At 42.3% G+C, this 19,466-nt stretch overlaps 1 protein-coding gene across 1 annotated transcript in view; it reads left to right on the top strand.

The window, feature by feature from the left end:
• The window catches only part of os9 (OS9 endoplasmic reticulum lectin), a 113,823-nt gene that overhangs the window by 41,221 nt on the left and 53,136 nt on the right, over positions 1-19,466 (top strand). Inside the window, 2 exon segments of the mRNA XM_039749597.1 lie at positions 3,558-3,621; positions 14,991-15,067. Coding sequence (XP_039605531.1) covers positions 3,558-3,621; positions 14,991-15,067 — 141 coding nt within the window.

The following is a 19,466-nucleotide window of genomic DNA, read 5'->3' as shown; positions in this document are numbered from 1 at the left end:
GTGTCTTTATGGAGTCATAAACTGACCACAGAACTCCAGATGAGGCCTCACCAGTGTGTTTTAAAGCCTGAACAGAACCTCCTGTGACCTTTACTCCACATATCAGGGAGCTAAATAACCTGACATTCTGTTAGCCTCCTTTATGGTTTCTGAACACTGACTGGCAGTTGAGTCTACTGTGACTCCTAAATTCTACTCATAAGGCGGACTTTTGATTTCTTCTCATGTTAAAGTCACCGTCTTATCCACTGCACGGATTTCCTTCATCATTTTAAACACTTCAGTCAGGTCTCCTCTTCATCTCTATAAAGGCTCGGCTCTTTTAATCTTCATAACTCACCCCCTGTAGCCCCTCAATCAGCCTCGCCGCTCTTCTCTGGACCTCCTCCAGTGCTGCTGTGTCTTTATGGAGTCATAAACTGACCACAGGACTCCAGATGAGGCCTCACCAGTGTGTTATAAAGCCTGAGCAGACCCCCCTGTGACTTGTACTCCACACGTCAAGGCGCTATATAACCTGACATTCTGTTAGCCTTCTTAATGGCTTCTGAATTTCTTAGAACATCAGAAGAATCTAAACGAGAGCAGGCCATTCAGCCAACAAAGCTTGTCAATTCTATCCAATTAATTCCTCTTAAATGACATCAAGTTGAGTTTTGAAAGTCCCTAAAGTCCTTCCGCCCACCGCACTACTTGCTCTTATTCCAAGTGTCTGTAGTTCTCTGTGTGAAGTCAACCTTCCTAATGTTTGTGTGAAATTTCCCCTTCACAAGTTTCCAACTGTGTCCCCGTGTTCTTGATGACCTCATTTTAAAGTCATCGTCTTCATCCTGTGGACTAAACCCTTCAGTCAGGTCTCCTCCTCATCTCCTTAAGGCTCAGCTCTTTTCATCTTCATAACTCGTCCCCTGTAGCCCTCAATCAGCCTCATCGCTCTTCTCAGGACCTCCTCCAGTGCTGCTGTGTCTTTATGGAGTCATAAACTGACCACAGGACTCCAGAAGAGGCCTCACCAGTGTGTTAAAAAGCCTGATCAGAACCTCCTGTGACTTTTACTCCACAAGTCCAAGGCGCTATATAACCTAAGACTCAGTTAGCCTTCTTCATGGCTTCTGAACACTAACTGGCAGTTGATCATGTTGAGTCCACTACGACTCCTAAATCCTTTTCATAAGGTGGACTTTTGATTTTCAGACCTCCCTTTTGTGTATTCAAACCTCACATTTTTACTTCCTACATGTAGTGGGACGTTTATTAGATTTAAATTAGAACATGAGAACATTTCAGCAATCAAGACGAGTGCAGGCCATTCAGCCCAACAAAGCTTGCTAGTCCTGTCTGCTTATTTCTCTCTATTATATAAAAAAAAAAAAAAATCTTGGGTCGAGACATGACCTTCTCGGAAAGTCACTTTGACGTCCCGTGAGAACAACCAATTTTAAACAAGATCACGGACATCTAACCTCTCAGTTGTTGGAATGCTTTTGGCAGACACAATTCATTGTGCTCTCAGCGCTTAAAAATGTTAAATGTTCTAGATGGCATGTCAACGACTAAGTGAAGAAGGAAGAGCAGCGCGTCGAAAAGAGACCCAAAACCATTGGAAAGAAAAGAAGGCAAAAAAGAACAGCAATAATCCTATGTGCAAATTCAGAAAATAAGGAAAGTAATAATCGGCCCGGACCAAGTGGAATTGAAAACCTCATACGTCCAATCGGGGTCAGAAATAAAAGTCTTCATAAAGGCGTTCAAAAATGTTGTCGCGATACACACATGCAGAGCAGGTTAGAGATTAGGTAAGCAGAGGAATTCGAAATGCTCAAAAAAAATAAAGAAAGTAAATATCATATTAGCACAAACGAACTGAAATTAGTACTCGGTGAAATAACGGAACAGCGAAAAGAGATCGAATATATGGACATAGGTGATATGACAGAAGTATGGAGATATCGTAAGGCTTTAAAGTTCAAGTCAAGAGACTTGAAGATCATCTAATTTGTGTTGCCATCAGGGAAAAGTTGTTTTGCCTTCCAATGAAGAGGTGTATCCGCGAGAAAGATTTGTTGTTCGGTGAATATGAAATCCACAAACGCTACAGGGAAAATATCTGAGTCTACAATAAACCTTTTGCGATCAATAATGGACCATACGCTATGAGAATCTGTGATCCTGCAACAATTAAAGTTACGACAAGTTTAATTTCAAAGAAACCACAATTCGGTCAGGTTTATGTTTGTGAATACGGAGAAGCGATGCAACATAGAATCGAAAGAGTATGTAACAATTCCCATGAAAATAACAATCTTTTTAAATTGTATATCCGGTTAATCAAACCCAGGGGTGGCCGAGTGAAGCGAGCAGGGGGCAGAGCCAACATAGTCTTCCAAAAAAAACTTCAAGTCAAGTTTTGAAAGTTCCTAAAGTCTTACTGTCTACCACACTACTTGGTCTCTTATTCCATCGTTCTTTGTGTAAAGAAAAACTTCCTGATGTTTGTGTGAAATTCGCCCTTCACAAGTTTCCAACTGTGTCCCCGTGTTCTTGATGACCTCATTTTAAAGTCACCGTCTGATCCACTGCACTGATTCCCTTCATCATTTTAAACACTTCAGTCAGGTCTCCTCTTCCTCACTGTGAAGGCTCAGCTCTTTTAATCCTCATAACTCACCCCCTCGTCGTTCTTCTCTGGACTTTCTCCAGTGCTGCTGTGTCTTTATGGAGTCATAAACTGACCACAGGACTCCAGATGAGGCCTCACCAGTGTGTTATAAAGACTTGAGCAGACCCTCCTGTGACTTGTACTCCACACACCAAGGCACTAAATAACCTGACATTCTGTTAGCCTTCTTCATGGCTTCTGAACACTGCCTGGAAGTTGATTATGTCGAGTCCACTACGACTCCTAAATCCTTTTCTTAAGCTGGACTTTCAGATCTCCCATTGTGTATTCAAACCTCACATTTGTACTTCCTACATTTAGTGAGAAGTCAAGCAAAATGACCCCTTTTATTGGCCAACTAAAAAATTACAATATGCAAGCTTTCATAGCAACTCTGGCCCCTTCTTCAGTCATCGAAAGCTTTTTAGTTAGCCAGTAAAAGGTGTCGCTTTGCTTGACTTCTCACCACATCCATAATGGCTAACACGGTGCAGCACCCTAGTGTTACTTCCTACATGTAATACTTGACGTTTTCTTCCATTAAGTTTCATCTGCCCAAGCCTGTCTGCTGTCCAAGACCCTCTGTGATGATTCAATGGATTCTCGACTCTCTGCCAATCCACCTGTCTTGGTCTCATCTGTAAACTTATTCTATCTTAGAAATGCATGCACTGCAGAAAATGTATACATTTGATGTCCTTGTTTCCATAATTGTAATATGGGTTTCTTTCTGTACTATCAAAATCGGCCATCATTTAAGTCACATGAGCCCGTTAGCACAGAGATGCTTTACAACAATTTTAAACTTTTCTAAACAAGGTGGTCCATAAGTCACTGGTATGAATGTGTAGATCTCTCTGCCTCACAGATTTTAACAGTGTAATTTTTTTTTTTTTAGACCAAAGATTGGTGGACATACGAGTTCTGCTACGGACAGTTCATCAGGCAATATCACATGCAAGGTAATGTGTTTGACGTGCGTGGCAAGCGTTTGTTTGTGTGGGTGAGCTAGAGGGCTGATTCATGTTGCTTTCTGTAGGGCCCTATGGAGTCCGTTTTATTTTGTTTGATTTTCGGTTTTCCTCGAGAGGAGCTGTGGTATTGTATGAGGAAGATGGGAGGGGCAGAGAAGTACGTAAGAGTGGTACAGGATGTGTATGTGAGGGAAGTGCGACAGTGGTGAGGTCTGCAGTGGGATTGACAGAGTTGGGATTACATCAGGGATCGGCTCTGAGCCCTTATTTGCAATGGTGATGGACAGGCTGACAGACGAGAGGAGACGGGAGTCCTTGTGGACTGTGATGTTTGCTGATGACATTGTGATCTGTAACGATGATAGGGAGCAGGTTGAGAAGACCCTGGACAGGTGGAGATCTGCTCTAGAGAGGAGAGGAATGAAGGTCAGTAGGAACAGACAGAATACATGTGTGAATGAGAGGGAAGTCAGTGGAATGGTGAGGATGACGGGAGTAGAGTTGGTGAAGGTGGCGGAGTTTAAATACTTGGGGTCAACCGTACAGAGTAATGGAGTGTGGAAGAGAAGTGAAGAAGAGAGTGCAGGCAGGGTGGAGAAGAGTGTCAGGAGTGATTTGTGACAGACGGGTATCAGCGAGAGTGAAAGGGAAGGTCTACAGGACGGTAGTGAGACCAGCTGTGTTATATGGGCTGGAGACGGTGGCACAGCTGACAGAGCTGGAGGTGACAGAGTTAAAGATGCTAAGATTTACATTGGGTGTGATGAGGATGGACAGGATTAGAAATGAGGACATTAGAGGGTCAGCTCAAGTGGGACGAGTGGGAGACAGAGAGGCGAGATGGCATTGGTTTGGACATGAGGAGAGAGAAGGGTGCTAAGGATAGAGCTGCCAGACAAGAGGAGAAGAGGAAGACCTAAGAGGAGGTTTATGGACGTGGTGACAGAGGACATGCAGGTGATGGGTGTGACAGATCAAGATGACGAGGACAGAAAGATATGGAAGAAGGTGATCTGCTGTGGTAACCCCTAATGGGAGCAGCTGAAAAGAAGGGTTTTTTACCTTGATTTGGATTTTTTTTTTTTTTTTTGTCTTCTCTGTAAGAAGCTACAACAAAACAACCAATAATGAACTGGCACTTTACATTCCTTTTAATGAAACGACACACTAGCACAAGTGAACCTTATTTTGCAGCTCCATTGATCAGGTAGAAACCCAGATCCTCCATGATGCTGTATGCTGAGACTGCAGTAGGACAGTGAGTGTCCTCCAGAATTGTAAGAGCTGTTACTAGTTTGATGATGAAGGTGACTTCACTTTTAGGGTGTAGGATATTTGTTACAGCCTGAGCTGATGCGTTCTCAGCCAGAAAGAACTCTTTGTTGAGGTGAATATGTTCAGCAAGTGTTTTTATCTTGGTAGAGTAATATATTGCTCAACTTTCCTCCTTTGTATTAATATGTAGCCTTAGTATGCCTAATCTCACAGTCTTGCCACTGTTTATAAGTGTATATTACTTATCCCCACCTTCCCTTCTATATCTATAACCTCAGGCAATTAAATGTAGTAAAAAGACTAGCAGGAGTTAAGTTACACATAAAATAATGTATTATTGATGATAATCATAAATAATAACAATATGCAAAGTACATTTGAATATTGGCAACCATACAACCTGATTAAATGGTGATGTGTAGTTCAGGTTAGTTACTTAATGTCTCTAGTTAAGGCATCATTGGTGCTCAGCTTTCAGCCACATGGCTATTCAATATGTCTGCTTAGCTGGGCTCTTCATTGTGTTGTCTTCATCATCACAGGTTAGCGAGAGAGAGTGAGTGAGATAAAGCAAACAAATGTATGGGTTTTCTGTCCAATGCTTGACCATGATGATGATGGTGGTGATGATGATGCAGTCCCATGGCCTCTTTCAGCAGGATTCTGATGCTTCCGTGTAAAAACTTTGTTGCACGCAAATTCAGTCCAAAATAAACCGTTCACTCCGGTTCGAATAAAGTCTATAGAAATGGATGCAAGAAAGTATTTTCTGGCTTTCAGTCAAATCAAGTCTTATGTCCTTTTTTCCAGCAGCCACTGTTTTCTTATTTTCTGGATGTTGTTCTTCCTAGACTATTAAGCCAGACCTTGTTATCAGGTGTAATTATTAACAGTGCTTCAACTTTCCATACCTTGTCCACAACCAGAGTGAAATGAAATAATATTCATTTCTAATTGAGAGAGAGAGAGTGCTCACATATTTTATTAAAATGTCTGCCTTCTGTTCATGCTCCACAATGACTCTGAGAGCTCTTTAACTACCAGACAGGCTTAACAAATATGTGACACATATCTTATTTTATTTATTTATAAAGCACTTTAAAAACAATGTCAAGGCTGACCAAAGTGCTGTACAATAAAAACACAGCATATCAGACACACAAAACCAAAGGGTAAATGGAACAGAAACACACAAACAAATAAGCACATAAGAACTGAAGAGATTCTTAATAAAAGAAAATATACAGTTAGCCAACAAGTATCTTTCTTTCTGCTTTGGTGCTTATGTAACAAAGACCCTAAAAACTACCCAGCTGTTAGTATGAATCGCATCAGGCCTTTCAGTATGTCCTCCTTAACATCAAAATGACAGCTTTCAACTTGGCTCACTAGCTAGATTTTCCACCCCTTTATTCTACATGCTGAGCACTAGAAACTGGATGGTAAACCACGGCCTTCCATTTTCTTATCCCCAATGTGAATGTGCTGCTTGAAACGCCAATAAGAATTTCATTCCAACTAAATGCTAAAATGACCATTCCAAAATCACTTTCAAAATCCTTCATATGCAAATACTTGCTTTGCTTTCATTTCCTCTGTTTCTTTCTTGAATTTACTTAGTTTTCAGTCCCATTATTCAACTCATGCCCTGCAGTCTACAATGGCTGTACAAACACACCAGCTGCTCCACACTCAATTTCTGTGTCAAATTTTATCTTGGCATTGGTTTCTTTTACCAAAAGTTATGGATTAACTATTGGTATAGCATATTTGCTATACAGTAATCCCTCCTCGATCGCAGGGGTTGCGTTCCAGACCCCCATCCCACCCCCCTTGATCCGCGAAGTAGAAACCATATATTTGTGTAGTTATTTTTATATATTTTAAGCCCTTGTAAACTCTCCCACACTGTTAACATTATTAGAGCCCTCTAGACATGAAATAACACCCTTTAGTCAAAACTTTAAACTGTGCTTCATGACAAGACAGAGATGGCAGTTCTTTCTCACAATTAAAAGAATGCAAACATATCTTCTCTTCAAAGGAGCGCCGTCAGGAACAGAGAATGTCAGAGAGAGAGAGAGAAGAGCAAACAATCAAAAAATCAATACGTGCTTATAAGTATCCAGAAGTACCGCAATAAAGCGGCATTTTGTAGAGGAGCGTCCGTATCCTCTGTGCAAACAGCCCCTCTGCTCACACCCCCTCCATCAGGCAGAGAGAAGCAAACAATCCAGCACCGTGCGGGAAGCACATCACATATCATTGAGGAGTTTTAGTTAATATGTAATACATGCTCTGATTGGGTAGCTTCTAAGCCATCCGCCAATAGCGTCCCTAGTATGAAATCAACTGGGCAAACAAACCGAGGAAGCGTGTACAGGAAGTAAAAAGACCCATTGTCCGCAGAAATCCGCGAACCAGCGGAAAATCCGTGATATATATTTAGATATGCTTACATTTAAAATCTGCGATAAAGTCGAAGTGCGATATAGCGAGGGATTACTGTACTGTATAAACTGCAGTATGAAAACATTTACTCTTTTCCCTTTCTTTCACTTACAATTTGGCATTGTCTGTTTTTATACCACCACATGCCATTTGTTCATACCAATTGTTGCATTTGACCATCACTAAACAAATGCACACCATATTGTCACTTTACTTGTATGTGTCACCCTCGCATTATAGCAGCTTTCCTTGTACACTGTCTCTCCAATATACATATTTTTTACTCTGCAGCACTAATCAACAGAGGGGCTTTGAAACGAGTGCTCTCAATAACCAGCTTCATTGCTGCTGCTGTTGCTGGATGTTTCACTGCCCTATAGCCTCGTATTCTTTAATGTTATTAGGATCAATGCTAGTTCCGTGTTAAATGTAAATCAGTGTTTAAAAAGTGTCCTTCCTTAAAAACAATTGTCAGTTTGTGTAGGTCTCCACTATCACTCCCCTTCTCTCACTTGCAGGGGGCCACCTTTCAAAGGCTAGCCTCAGGGGTTTTCTCTCCACCCCTCGTTGAGACCTGAAAACTTCTCCACGCAAGCTGCTCTCACCAGGACGCTCACTACCATAAAACACCTCTGCCTGTTTTTCCTGCACAACTAGCAACCTACTTGACTGATTGCCTCGTGTCCCATCGGCAATCTGCACTGCTATAAACTGCGCTCCGGTGTGCAGCGTAAGAGCTGCCCGTCCTTGCCTTTCAGCAAAAGCAGCTCTCTTATCAGCAAGCAGATATGAGAGTGCAGCGTTCTCCTACATTCCTCTCCTGTTTCTCGGGGTCAAAAGACCCTAAAATCAAAGCACACACTTAACACCGAGCGGTTGTTGCTTAATATGTATGGCATTCTCTTTATACATCGCTACATGTACTGCTCGTGACTTTTTAGTCTCATCTCTCTTGCCTCCTCATCTAACTGCTTTATAATGATTAACAATACACAACCTGTCTGACCAGCAGACAAGTGTATGTTTTCTATTTTAGACGCATTTGCCTTCGCTTTATGTAAAAACGGCTTTTCTGCAACTTTGACTGGCTCAACTGCTCCTCGAGGAAAGCACAACGGCCTGCGATTCTTCACTCTCTACAGCCGTTGCCGTTAACTATGCAGCTGCTGCTGCCTCCGTTTTTAGCGGAGAAAACCCAGCTGTAACATCTGATTCTACTGTACACCTAAAAAACTTTACAAGTGCTGTTGATGCACGCTGACATGTGCCGGCTGTATGCCAGCATGCAATTTACAGCATATTTGCCACCTGTGGACGATCCATCCCCTGAAAAATGTAACCAAACACACAAAAATGCAACACCTGATTACTCCGTTAACCCTGCCGCAGCGCCAAAAATGTATTATCGTGGTATTTCCCTCCACTTGCCCTTTTACCTGTTTCCTCAAGGGTAAGTGTTCTCGTCAAGTTCATTATCAGGTTGGTCTACTGTTGCACTTTAAGATGAACACACACATCCATAGCTATACGCAGACACACAGACCCTAACCACAACAGTGCCTCATGAATGACACACACACACTGATTAACCCTTAGCATGTTAAACCACACAAATGCTTTAAGAATAACGCAGCCTGTCATTCAGCACTTCAAGAGACTAACTTATTATCGGCAGGAACAACATACGGTGTTTTAATGATATCTCAGACCTAAATATTACTTTTGGTCTACATGAATACATTTAAACATACAAAGACTAGTCACCCTTGACTATAGGCCATTTATCAGCCAAGAATACCTTCTTTTCGTACTGTTCCCTAACTTTTGAGTAGCGCCCTCACTCTCAGCCTTATAAACCTCGCAGCACAGAAATAATGGCAAAAATCCAGCTGTCACCAGGTGCTCAAAGGAATCTAACTTATTACTTCAATCACTCTAGACATTAAGACAAAGCATAGAAAGTTAAAAGCAGCATGATATTTATTACAAGAATAATAATACCACTAGAAGATAGGTACTGATAGGAAAGTCTGAATATATATACCTGTATAGTGTGGAGCCGACCCGGACACAGACAGGCGGACATGTTGTTAATCACCACCACACGTATTTATTTGCAATAATATTTACAATTGTTAAGTCACTCATTCTCTTCGGGCCGCCTCCACACTCCTCTCGTGCCTCGTCCTTCTTCCACCCGACTCCAGCCTTGAATGAAGGGAGACGGCCCCTGAGCTCCAGGTGGTTCCCGGCATTCCCCCCCTGGACACGCCCCAGTGTGGCAGAAATGCCGGCTGTTCTCCCGGAAGCTCTCCGGGTGTCCCTCTTCTTCCCCCCAGCACTTCCCGGTGTGGCGGAAGTGCTGAGGTCCAGGGTCCCCAAGGCATTGGGACACCCCCTGGCGGTGACCACGGGCTCCTAAAGGGTGGGGCTTTCATGCCCTCAACCCGTGGCCCCCAAAGCAACCAGGATGGCGGCCCCCATGTGATCCCAGATGGGCACACGCCCACTTCCGGTCCTCCAAGACGTCCCAGCCGGGTCGTCGCCCTTGGCATCCGCGACAATAGTCTTTACAAAAAGCGTACGAAAAAAGGTAGAGATGACAAGGATGAATGTCCCAGGGAGGCGTTTGATTTAGCAATTCATGTTCATGATGCCTTTCTGACGACCAGTGCCGTCTTCATCCGTTCGTCGTCTTCTTCTTCTTCTTCTTCTCCTTTTACAAACCAAGGCATATTTATTATGAAATGTCATGCAGTGGTTTCACAACAAATGCACCTGATTGGTTGGCTGTCCAATATGATTGATGAATTTTGCTCAAACTCTTTTAATCTGTCAGTAAAGTTCTTTGATTTTGCCTCATGTCCGTCTTTCCCAGGCTGTAAACCAAATTGTTGTCCCAGATGTCCATCCATAACGTAATCAGTAGCCTGCGGTGTCGGCTCAGTCTTCCTTTCCCAGGCTGTAAAGTCACTGAGCCACCAGAATGTCTTCCTTTCAATGTTGAAACAGCAGTTTTAAAAGTGAGTTGTAAGGGAACAATCACCTGTTTTGATTTTAGTTCATCTATTGTCTTGTCTCGAACAAAATATAAAGGAAACCAAAATATACAGATGTTATACCCCATAACAGCAAGGTACCCTACTGATTTGAACAGGGTATTTCACCCGGTGCTCCCTGTCTCTGGGTTCCTGGCAGGTGTCTTGAAGAAGGCCGACTTTACCCACATCACTAGTGATGCAGCCTCACAAAGGTATTTCTAGTGCTGCCAGGTCTCTCCCACCAAACTCATGACATGACAAAAGCAGGTTGAATGTACACTGTTGGGCCTAACCCCTTTTAAAACGCCCTGGTCTGCTGCTAAAATGTCATTAAGACTCGGCTGGTTGTTGTGTAGCGACTGAAGTGCTGCTGCCTGTGGAAAGGTGGAAATGTCGCAGCTCTCCATAAAGATAACATCTGCCAAAAAGTCCTGGTCTTCAGTACCTGTAATTGTAATTATGTAAATTATTTCTAGTGATTCTTAAACCTTTTAATGTTACAGATTGAAAACCTGCATCATTCCATCTGTAGCTTCATCTACTGCATATCTTAAAATATATAATTACAAAGCAAAAGCAAACTAATCTGGAAGATGCTAAATCCGGGAATTAAACAGAAAAAAAGAAAGTGTGCCCCGCTTTTAAGGGCTCGTTACATCTGAGGAGGTGCCTGCTCTTCTGCCCGGGTCTGTAGAGGTCGAGTTTATAACGGAAGAGTCGAATGTGGACCTTGCATGCCTCGTCACCGCGAGGCGAAACGTTTATTAAATCCAGGAACATCGATGTTCATTTTCAAAAGGGAACCCGTTAGCAACGAGGGCCGTTCACTAATAACATTTTTATACCGTAAAGTCTGTTAATACCGGTTAAAGGTAATTTCATGTACAGTTAGAACTGCCTACATAAAAGAATTACCATACAGCCGTATGTTTTCTCACCTGTCACTATGTTGAGAACGCTGTGGTCTCGGCTATCAGTGGTTTCATCAACTACAACATAAATTTTATTGCCACGAATCTTTCAATTAAAGGCGTCCACGTGTTATTCAATGACAGTTTGACGAAGACTGCTGTCATTTTCTGGCAGCGCGCCTCTGTTTACAATGCTGAACAAAGTAAGGACGCATCTTTGTCATTTTTTTTTTTTTTCTAGTGGTACGTCTGACTTGCATGGCCGCAAACTGGCGTCTTGCATCTGACGATTTTGTTGTTTTCTCTATTGATCTTAATCTCTCCTTTTCTTGAGATGGGTTTTAGATTTGACGTGGTCATTGCAGGTATCTTTTCGTGTCCAGTACAAACGTTGCAGAAAAGTGGTTGTCCAGGTTTGTAAAAGTGGCTGTAATATTGTTGTGCTCTCAATTTTGCAGTTAAGCTGATGTTTTAATGTTTTTCTACTGTATCTGATACTGCTACTGCAAGAAACACGCGCACAAACAGATACACAACTGAATTTCTGCGAAGAATTGCGTGCGCTTGATAAACGGCAAACTAGAAAATAGTAACTGAAGGATAGAACTACAGATTATTCACTCATTTGATTTTTTTGGGAAGTTTTGTAACAGTCACCCTTTCAGTCTCTAAATTCTGCACGTTTCTGTTTTTTCAAATCTAAAATCCATTTTTAATGCATTAATTCCGTGAATCCGTCCGTGTTTTCCGCATCGCAGAAATTATAGGGCCCTACTTGTGTTGCCTTTTCCAGTAGATTTATGGTGATACTTGGCATGGCTGGCACTTCAGAAGTAGTAAGATCTCTGCTGCTGTCTATGAACTTTGTGTCCAGCAGGGGCCGCTAGCTCCTCGGGTAGACCAAGTTCAATGCTGGGAATTGCACAGTGGAAAAGTTTCTCTACGTACAGTGATACCGCAACAGTAACAAAATAACCGCAACAGGAGTCAGCCATGCCACAGATATTCTGTTTGAGGATTTGTGTGCTGCAAGGCTCCTTTTTACAAACCGGCTCTGTCGGGTGACCCGAGGTGAACGCAGCAGTTACCTGAGGTGCTTTCGCCGCTACTGTTTTTATTTCTACAGATGCTCTGCAGAAGTTTGAAGGTGGAATGTTCTGGAGAGCCAGAGTTGCACAATTTAGATGAAGATAAGCAGCTAGGGCGTTCCAGTGTGTCTGGAGTCCATTGGTTATGGGATTTCCACATTGTAGTAGCCTCCAGTTGCCTACAACTCCCAGCAGCCCCAGCAGTGCTACACCATTGGGCATTTTCAGAAGGCACAGAGGTTGCTAGGAAGAAGAAGAAGAGTTAAGCGGCTGTTTTTAAAGAGGAGCCAAAAAGATGCTGAGGGAATCGAGGTCATCCGTCAGACACGCATGCATGCACACACACTATTGGATTACAACCACTCTGGATTATGGTTTCTGTCTGGATGCATGTGCTGTCCTGTGCTTGATTGTCTTGTGTGATTTCATCTTCATCTCCTAATCATGCCAAACCTTCACATTACAACTGGAACCTGATAGGACAAAACTTTACATTTCATTCAGAGGGTACTTCACGGGGTTTTTCGTTCCCCAGACCATCGTCATCTGCACCTGCTGTACTGGACTGTGTTTGGACTTATTGTGAGCGTACATGTTTTTGTTTAACATGGAGTTTTTCTATTCATTATTTGATTAATATATACAGTGGAACCTCGGTTTGCGAGCATAATTCGTTCCGGAAACGTGCTCGCAGTCCAAAGCACTCGTATATCAAAGTGAATTTCCCCTTAAGAAATGAAGAATGGAAACTCCGATGATTTGTTCCACAACCCAAAACTATTCATATAAAAATGATTATTACAAAATATAAAGTAAAAATACATAAAACAAATTAACCTGCACTTTACCTTTTATAAAGAATCATGGATGGTGTGAGCGAGTTTCTAAACTCTTGTGGGATTCCACCCAACGGGACGACACGTAGAAGAGCGTCCCAAAGCAATCGCAGTCTCCCAGCGCTGTAGCAGTTCGCCGTATAAGCGTATCCGAAACGATCGCGGACATGCAGCCTGAGAATAGGAGACGATTGCCGGTGAGAGATGAGAGAGAGACATGCGCGTGAGCGACAGAGATAACACGCGTGAGAGAGAAGAACCATCAGCTCAGTTGTAATCACATGACACTCAGCAGACAAAGTGTATCCACACTACTCGTATTGCAAGACATCGCTCGTTTATCAAGTCAAAATTAATTCAATTTAGCTCATCTTGCAAAACACTTGTAAACCAAGTTACTCGCAAACCAAGGTTCCACTGTACTTTATTATTGATCGATTCATCGAGCGGCTTACCATGTGAGTACCGGGCCAAGGCTGGGTTTGTTCCTGAGGTCACTATACTAAAATAAGCTGTCTTTGGACTGTGTGAATCTTCACATTCCACACATGCCAGGGGGCGGTGACATTCCTCCGGTATTCTCATCGGATCACGTTTTAGATTTTTTTAATCGAGGCGTTGTGGAAAAATACTTAATAAATAACCAAAGTCTTGAGTCTTCACTGTAAATAAAATCCAAGACTGACCATAGCAAGTTTGATGATTCATCAGAGTGCAGCGGCTCCTGATGTCACCCAGGGTCATTCACGATATTCGTTCATCATCATCAAGCCCTTCCGTGAGAACCCTAAATCCAAAGAGGACTGTTTCATTTATGTTAGGTAGAATGCCCAGAGGGGACTGGGTGGTCTCATGGTCTGGAACCCCTACAGATTTTATTTTTTCTCCAGCCGTCTGGAGTTTTTGTTTTTCTGTCCCCCCTGGCCATTGAACCTTACTCTTATTCGATGTTAATTAATGTTGATTTATTTTGTTTTATAATTGTGTCTTTCATTTTTCTATTCTTTAATATGTAAAGCACTTTGTGCTACTGTTTGTATGAAAATGTGCTATAGAAATAAATGTTGTTGTTGATATAGCAGCTGGTAAACATTTCAGTCCCACCAATGAACATGCAGATAAAAGGTACATACTAGCAATATCCCCTTCCATTAAATAACATCCAAAGATCCCAGTCTTCTATTAAATACAAAGCCAACCACGTATGCCTTGAATATTGCTCTGCAAGGAAAAATTGTTTGATACCATTTTTCTTGTGAATATTGATAATAATTTACATGTATCTGCATTTACACTAAGCATGACAGTAACTTTTGTCAGTTTGAAGTTATTTCAGAGACGGTTTTGTTTTCTTCTTTTATCGTGGAGGGGTACCGACAAATTAATCCACGTCTGTAATGCCATCTGTAGGTGTGATTTCGGTAGCTCAGTGAACGTGAAGTCCTCTAATTTGGCCAGCCTGTAGGCCCATTTTTGGGGTTGCAACTAAATTACACATCCCTACAACATATCTATTTATTAAATGCAATATTCTGTATGTGTTCTGTCACATTCCCTTTGTTGACATAAATGATGAATCAGTAAGTGGTTTTCCTCATCTCTGGTTCCATTATGCTTGTAAATTACAATAATACAGTGAATACTAAATCCAGCCCTGGGGACCCCCGTGTCCAGTTAATTTTTTGAAAAGCACCTTGTATTCTGGTCAATGGTCGTAGTGCCGCCCTTTAAGTGATGTGTCTTTTTATTTTGCAGATTCAGAAATTAAAGGGGATATCATCTACCTTGGCTATTACGGGTCAGAGTTTGACTGGAATAATGAAACCGCAAAGGTAGGAGTAGTGTTTGCTAGATGTGCTTCCTTAGGCCGGACATATTCCCTTCCATATTTATACTCCTTTCCCCTGTGCCATTCCGTTCATTTCAGAATATTTTTTCTTTGAATCTCTTTCTTTCTTCCTTGCATGATAATAAATTCACAGGTAAAATTCAATTATAGCTTAATGTGCACATATAAAGGTACAGGTCAGTTAAAACACGGCAGCTCCAAACTTAACATAAATGGAACCCAGCACTATCTTGTTTTATTAATTTTATTGTTGAACTAATTGTGCTCCCCGTCTCAGACAGGTTGAAATTTAAATAATCATCATCAACCTCCTTGTTAATGTTTGCAGTGCATAATGCATGTAGAAGTGGTGTCCTCCCTTTTCAGGGCCCCATAATGTATGTTTTATTTTATTATGTACGTTTTTTAACACTAGAATTACCTAAGCCTATGAAAAAACTCGTAATCCTGGCCCACTTTGAATCCATTCGCACCTCTTCGTTAGCATCTTTTGTGTTGTAAAAGTGATGATCAGCGCAAGCAGCCTGCTATCCCATCCCCACACCAACGCAGAAAGGGCAGAAAGTTCTCTCGGCTCATGTCTGTTTACCTGTGTGTGAGTTGCCTGGAGTTGTAGAGGGTTAATAATAGATCGTCATTTGGAATTTCATTTCATGTGTGTTCTGTGTTTACAACAATGTATGTAAACACATCGTTAAAAGAGAAACATTTTTGATGTTTTAGTAATAATTGATTTCTCCGATGTGGAACCCTCATCCTCATCTGAGTTCACCTCTGTTATAGCACGTCTTTATTTGAAAACAGCAGTGTCAGATCGGGGGTGGGGAGAGCGTGAACACAACTGAGAGAATAAAACTGAATTAAAAACAAAAAACGCTAACATTTACAAGTACCATACATTTACAGCAGCTGTTAAGACTCAAATCAAATGTATGTTTTTATTGTACAATAGTAACAAGAGCAGCTCCTACTCAAAATGGTAATTCTGGAGAGTGCCCGGATTCGACCCCGGCACCTCTTGATTATGAGTCGGCAGTTCTTACCACTGTGACACCCAAGAGATAGTGTCGCACCCTAAACAGATTTCTTTTTCTTCAGTTATATTCTCGAATAAAAGCGCACTTGTTTTGTTATACTTGTACCTTTTGTGAAAGTGTGTATATATAAAAGCTTAATCCCACTCACTCATCTCAAAATCTCCCAAACCATGAGGACTTGGGACTTGACATTTGGAATGTAGGTTACCCTTGGCCCATTGGTTCTCACTCAAACGGTTTTAAAAATTTCGTGGCCCAAGCGTCTTCTGTCTGTATGTCTGTCCGCTTTTCACAAGAGAACTACTTAATGGATTTAGATCTGGTTGTTTTCTATAATTTGCTTTAACTTTCTGGTTGATTTTGCGACCTCTGTCATCGCACTAAGTACCAGAGGTCGCTTGCGGTACCGATGTATTTATGCAAATAGATATATCACGAGATCAAGAGATATCACGGCCATGTGCTTTTCTCCCCACGTGGGGAATGCTCTTCCGTCAGAGCTGAACGCGATCAGATACAGTACCAACTTCTCATGATTTTTAAAGTTTGTCCTGTTTCATTACTATGTGGGCGCAGCCACGGGGTACAGCTACTATTTGATATTTGGATTTCAGGCTTTATCTATACTAATAAAAGGCAAAGCCCTCACTCACTCACTCACGCTCACACACACTCACACACACTCACACACTCTCTCTCTCTCTCTCTCTCTCTCCCCATCCCTCCCTCCCTCCAACTTCCCGTGTGGGTGGAAGGCTGAAATTTGGCAGGTTCATTCCTTACAAAAGTTGGGCAGGTTTCATTTCGAAATTCTACGCGTAATGGTCATAACTGGAAGCTGTTTTTCTCCATTTACTGTAATGGAGATGAGCTTGAACGCCGTGGGGGCGGAGTTTCGTGTGACATCATCACGCCTCCCACGTAATCACGCAGTACATAGAAAACCAGGAAGACCTCCTGTGACGATGTAGGTTCAGGCTCCACACTCCCTTTGATATTGGAAGCACATGAACCCAACACCGTCGATAATGTTACCGAGTGAGCTAGTCAGTGGAGGCAAATAATTCCAGCAAGGGGAAGGTATACAAAAAGTGCAACAGTGCTTTTATTAAAAATCAACAAAACAAAAACAGTGTTCCATAAATAGTGCAGATCTATTCAAAAGTTCTTCATTAAATAATCCATAAAAGGTAAACGTGGAGGTTAAAACCATTGGAAAAAGTCTTCTTAAAAATGAGGTTTAAAACGATCAGGAAGCTGTCTTTAAAAACAACAACAAATAAGCTTGGTGCTTCTTTTCTGTTAGCGTCCCACCTGCTTATCCCGTTTGGGCTTAGCAGCAGGCAAGACTCTCTCTGCAGCTGCCCTCCTACAACACACCCGAGACTGGAGACCTCCCGATCCCTGGCTTCGGTCTGGCACTCATCCCAGTCCCTGAGACTTGATTACCCCAATAGCCAGGATGCTCACATTGGGGACTCCACCACCAAGCCTCCCGACTTCCGCTGCCTTTCCACGGCCTTCTGCGGCTCGTCGCTTTCCTCTAGGCACTCCCGCTACCTGCTCACTCAGCGGGAGCAACCTCAACTCAAACGTCTAGGTGTTGGCCTAACACCCATCTTCCATACAGCTGCCCACGAGCGCTCGATCGCGCGCTCACCAGACTCACACACCGCCTGTCCGTCTCTCTTGCACCGCATGCTTCCTCGCTTCCTGTAACCTCCGTCCTCATCTCCTTTCTCCTCTCTCCATTTTTTTACCGCGAGCGTTTCTTTCTTCCCTTTTCTCGTTCTTATTTTCACCCCCACAACCGACTCGCGCTTCTTTTTAAAACGTGAGGGGCCATCACAGCTGTAGCATTAGCCACGGGAGCAATCACAAATGTGGGCAGTTCCTCACCTGTGCACACGGTGAGAAATGCCCACATCGACAACTGCCCTGCGGCTCGCTAAAACAACGCCCCCCTCACGAAGCCGCCTCGGGTGCGGTGATTATTTAAAATGAATGGCCTTTGCTCAACGAGCTGTGGACCCATAACACCACACCTCCAAAAAGCGCTGAAGAAAACATGCATTATATAATTGAGAAGGCAGCGAAACAATAAGAAGCGAGCGAGTGACATATACAACCATATTCATGAGTTCTGCTACTGGAAACAAAGCACGATGTAAACCTACACTTTAAATTAAGTTCATAGACAGGCTGCGCTGGCGTTTGTAATTTAGTGCCTGCCCATATAAGGCCGTCCGTCAGCGGCAATCCAATAGCAAACTGCCACGGGTAAATATTCACGGGTGAAGGACTGTGCTTATGGAGAGGAAGATGAGATGGTCAGGGTGGTGTTTGACACAAACTCAGCGAAACTGTGAGAGAAACTTTTAAGTGCCGGGTCAAAGCTAACATTAAATACAGCCGTGGACATCACACGAGATGGCACCAGCACAGCTGGGAACCTTCGATGCATGTACACAGAGTGGCTCACGTGAACTGACGCAGTGCACAGATAAAAGCAACAGTTCCAAAGAGCGCTGAACAAAAACCGAATTACACAGTTGAAAAGGCAGCAAAAAATATGAAGCATCTGATACATACAAGCATATTCATAAATCCAACTACTGCGGAAACAAAGCACACGGTGGAAAAAGTCAATGTCCCGCTAAAGGAAGACAGTGTGTAAAAAAACCCGTGCATGCAGTGTGTCAGGTCTCAGATAAAGAAGAAGACGAGCTGTTTATTGATGCAGTAAGAAACGAATCGATGAATGAAACCTGTCATCTTTACAACGATTGACAAACACGGAATGTAACTTGAACACAACACATCCTACAAATACGAACCTGATTGAAAGAAATAATGATAATCAAATCCTTGATGACAGTAACACTCACAAAACAAATACTGTATATTGACAGTCATGTTACGTTATTTTTAAAATGTTCCCTTTTATTTTTCATAGCTTTTTTAACACACTACTTCTCCGCTGCGATACACGGGTAGATATATATGTATATATATATATTCCGATCTACATACTCGAATAATGGATACTTTATTCGCCATCAATGATTGTTTTGGTAAAGCCATACTCAGTGTATTCATTAGATGAACGGTAAAAAAGTAAGGGCAAGGGGAGGATGACTTATTGAGGCATGCAGGCTGTAGTGCGCGTCAACTCTATCTGAATTGCGCGATCACATTTGAAAAAATATATCTTTTCAAGTTCTATTTACTCCATATGTGTCAAACTCAAGGGCCGAGATCATTTTATATACTGTATTATTGTTATTAATGGCCCGGGTATATGAAGCGCTGGTAACACAATAAACTACAGATCCCATAATGCAG

Source organism: Polypterus senegalus, chromosome 3 (assembly GCF_016835505.1).
Source record: "Polypterus senegalus isolate Bchr_013 chromosome 3, ASM1683550v1, whole genome shotgun sequence".
NCBI lineage: Eukaryota > Metazoa > Chordata > Cladistia > Polypteriformes > Polypteridae > Polypterus > Polypterus senegalus.
Note: the sequence above shows the minus strand (reverse complement) of the source record. Positions and strands in the feature narration are given on the sequence as shown.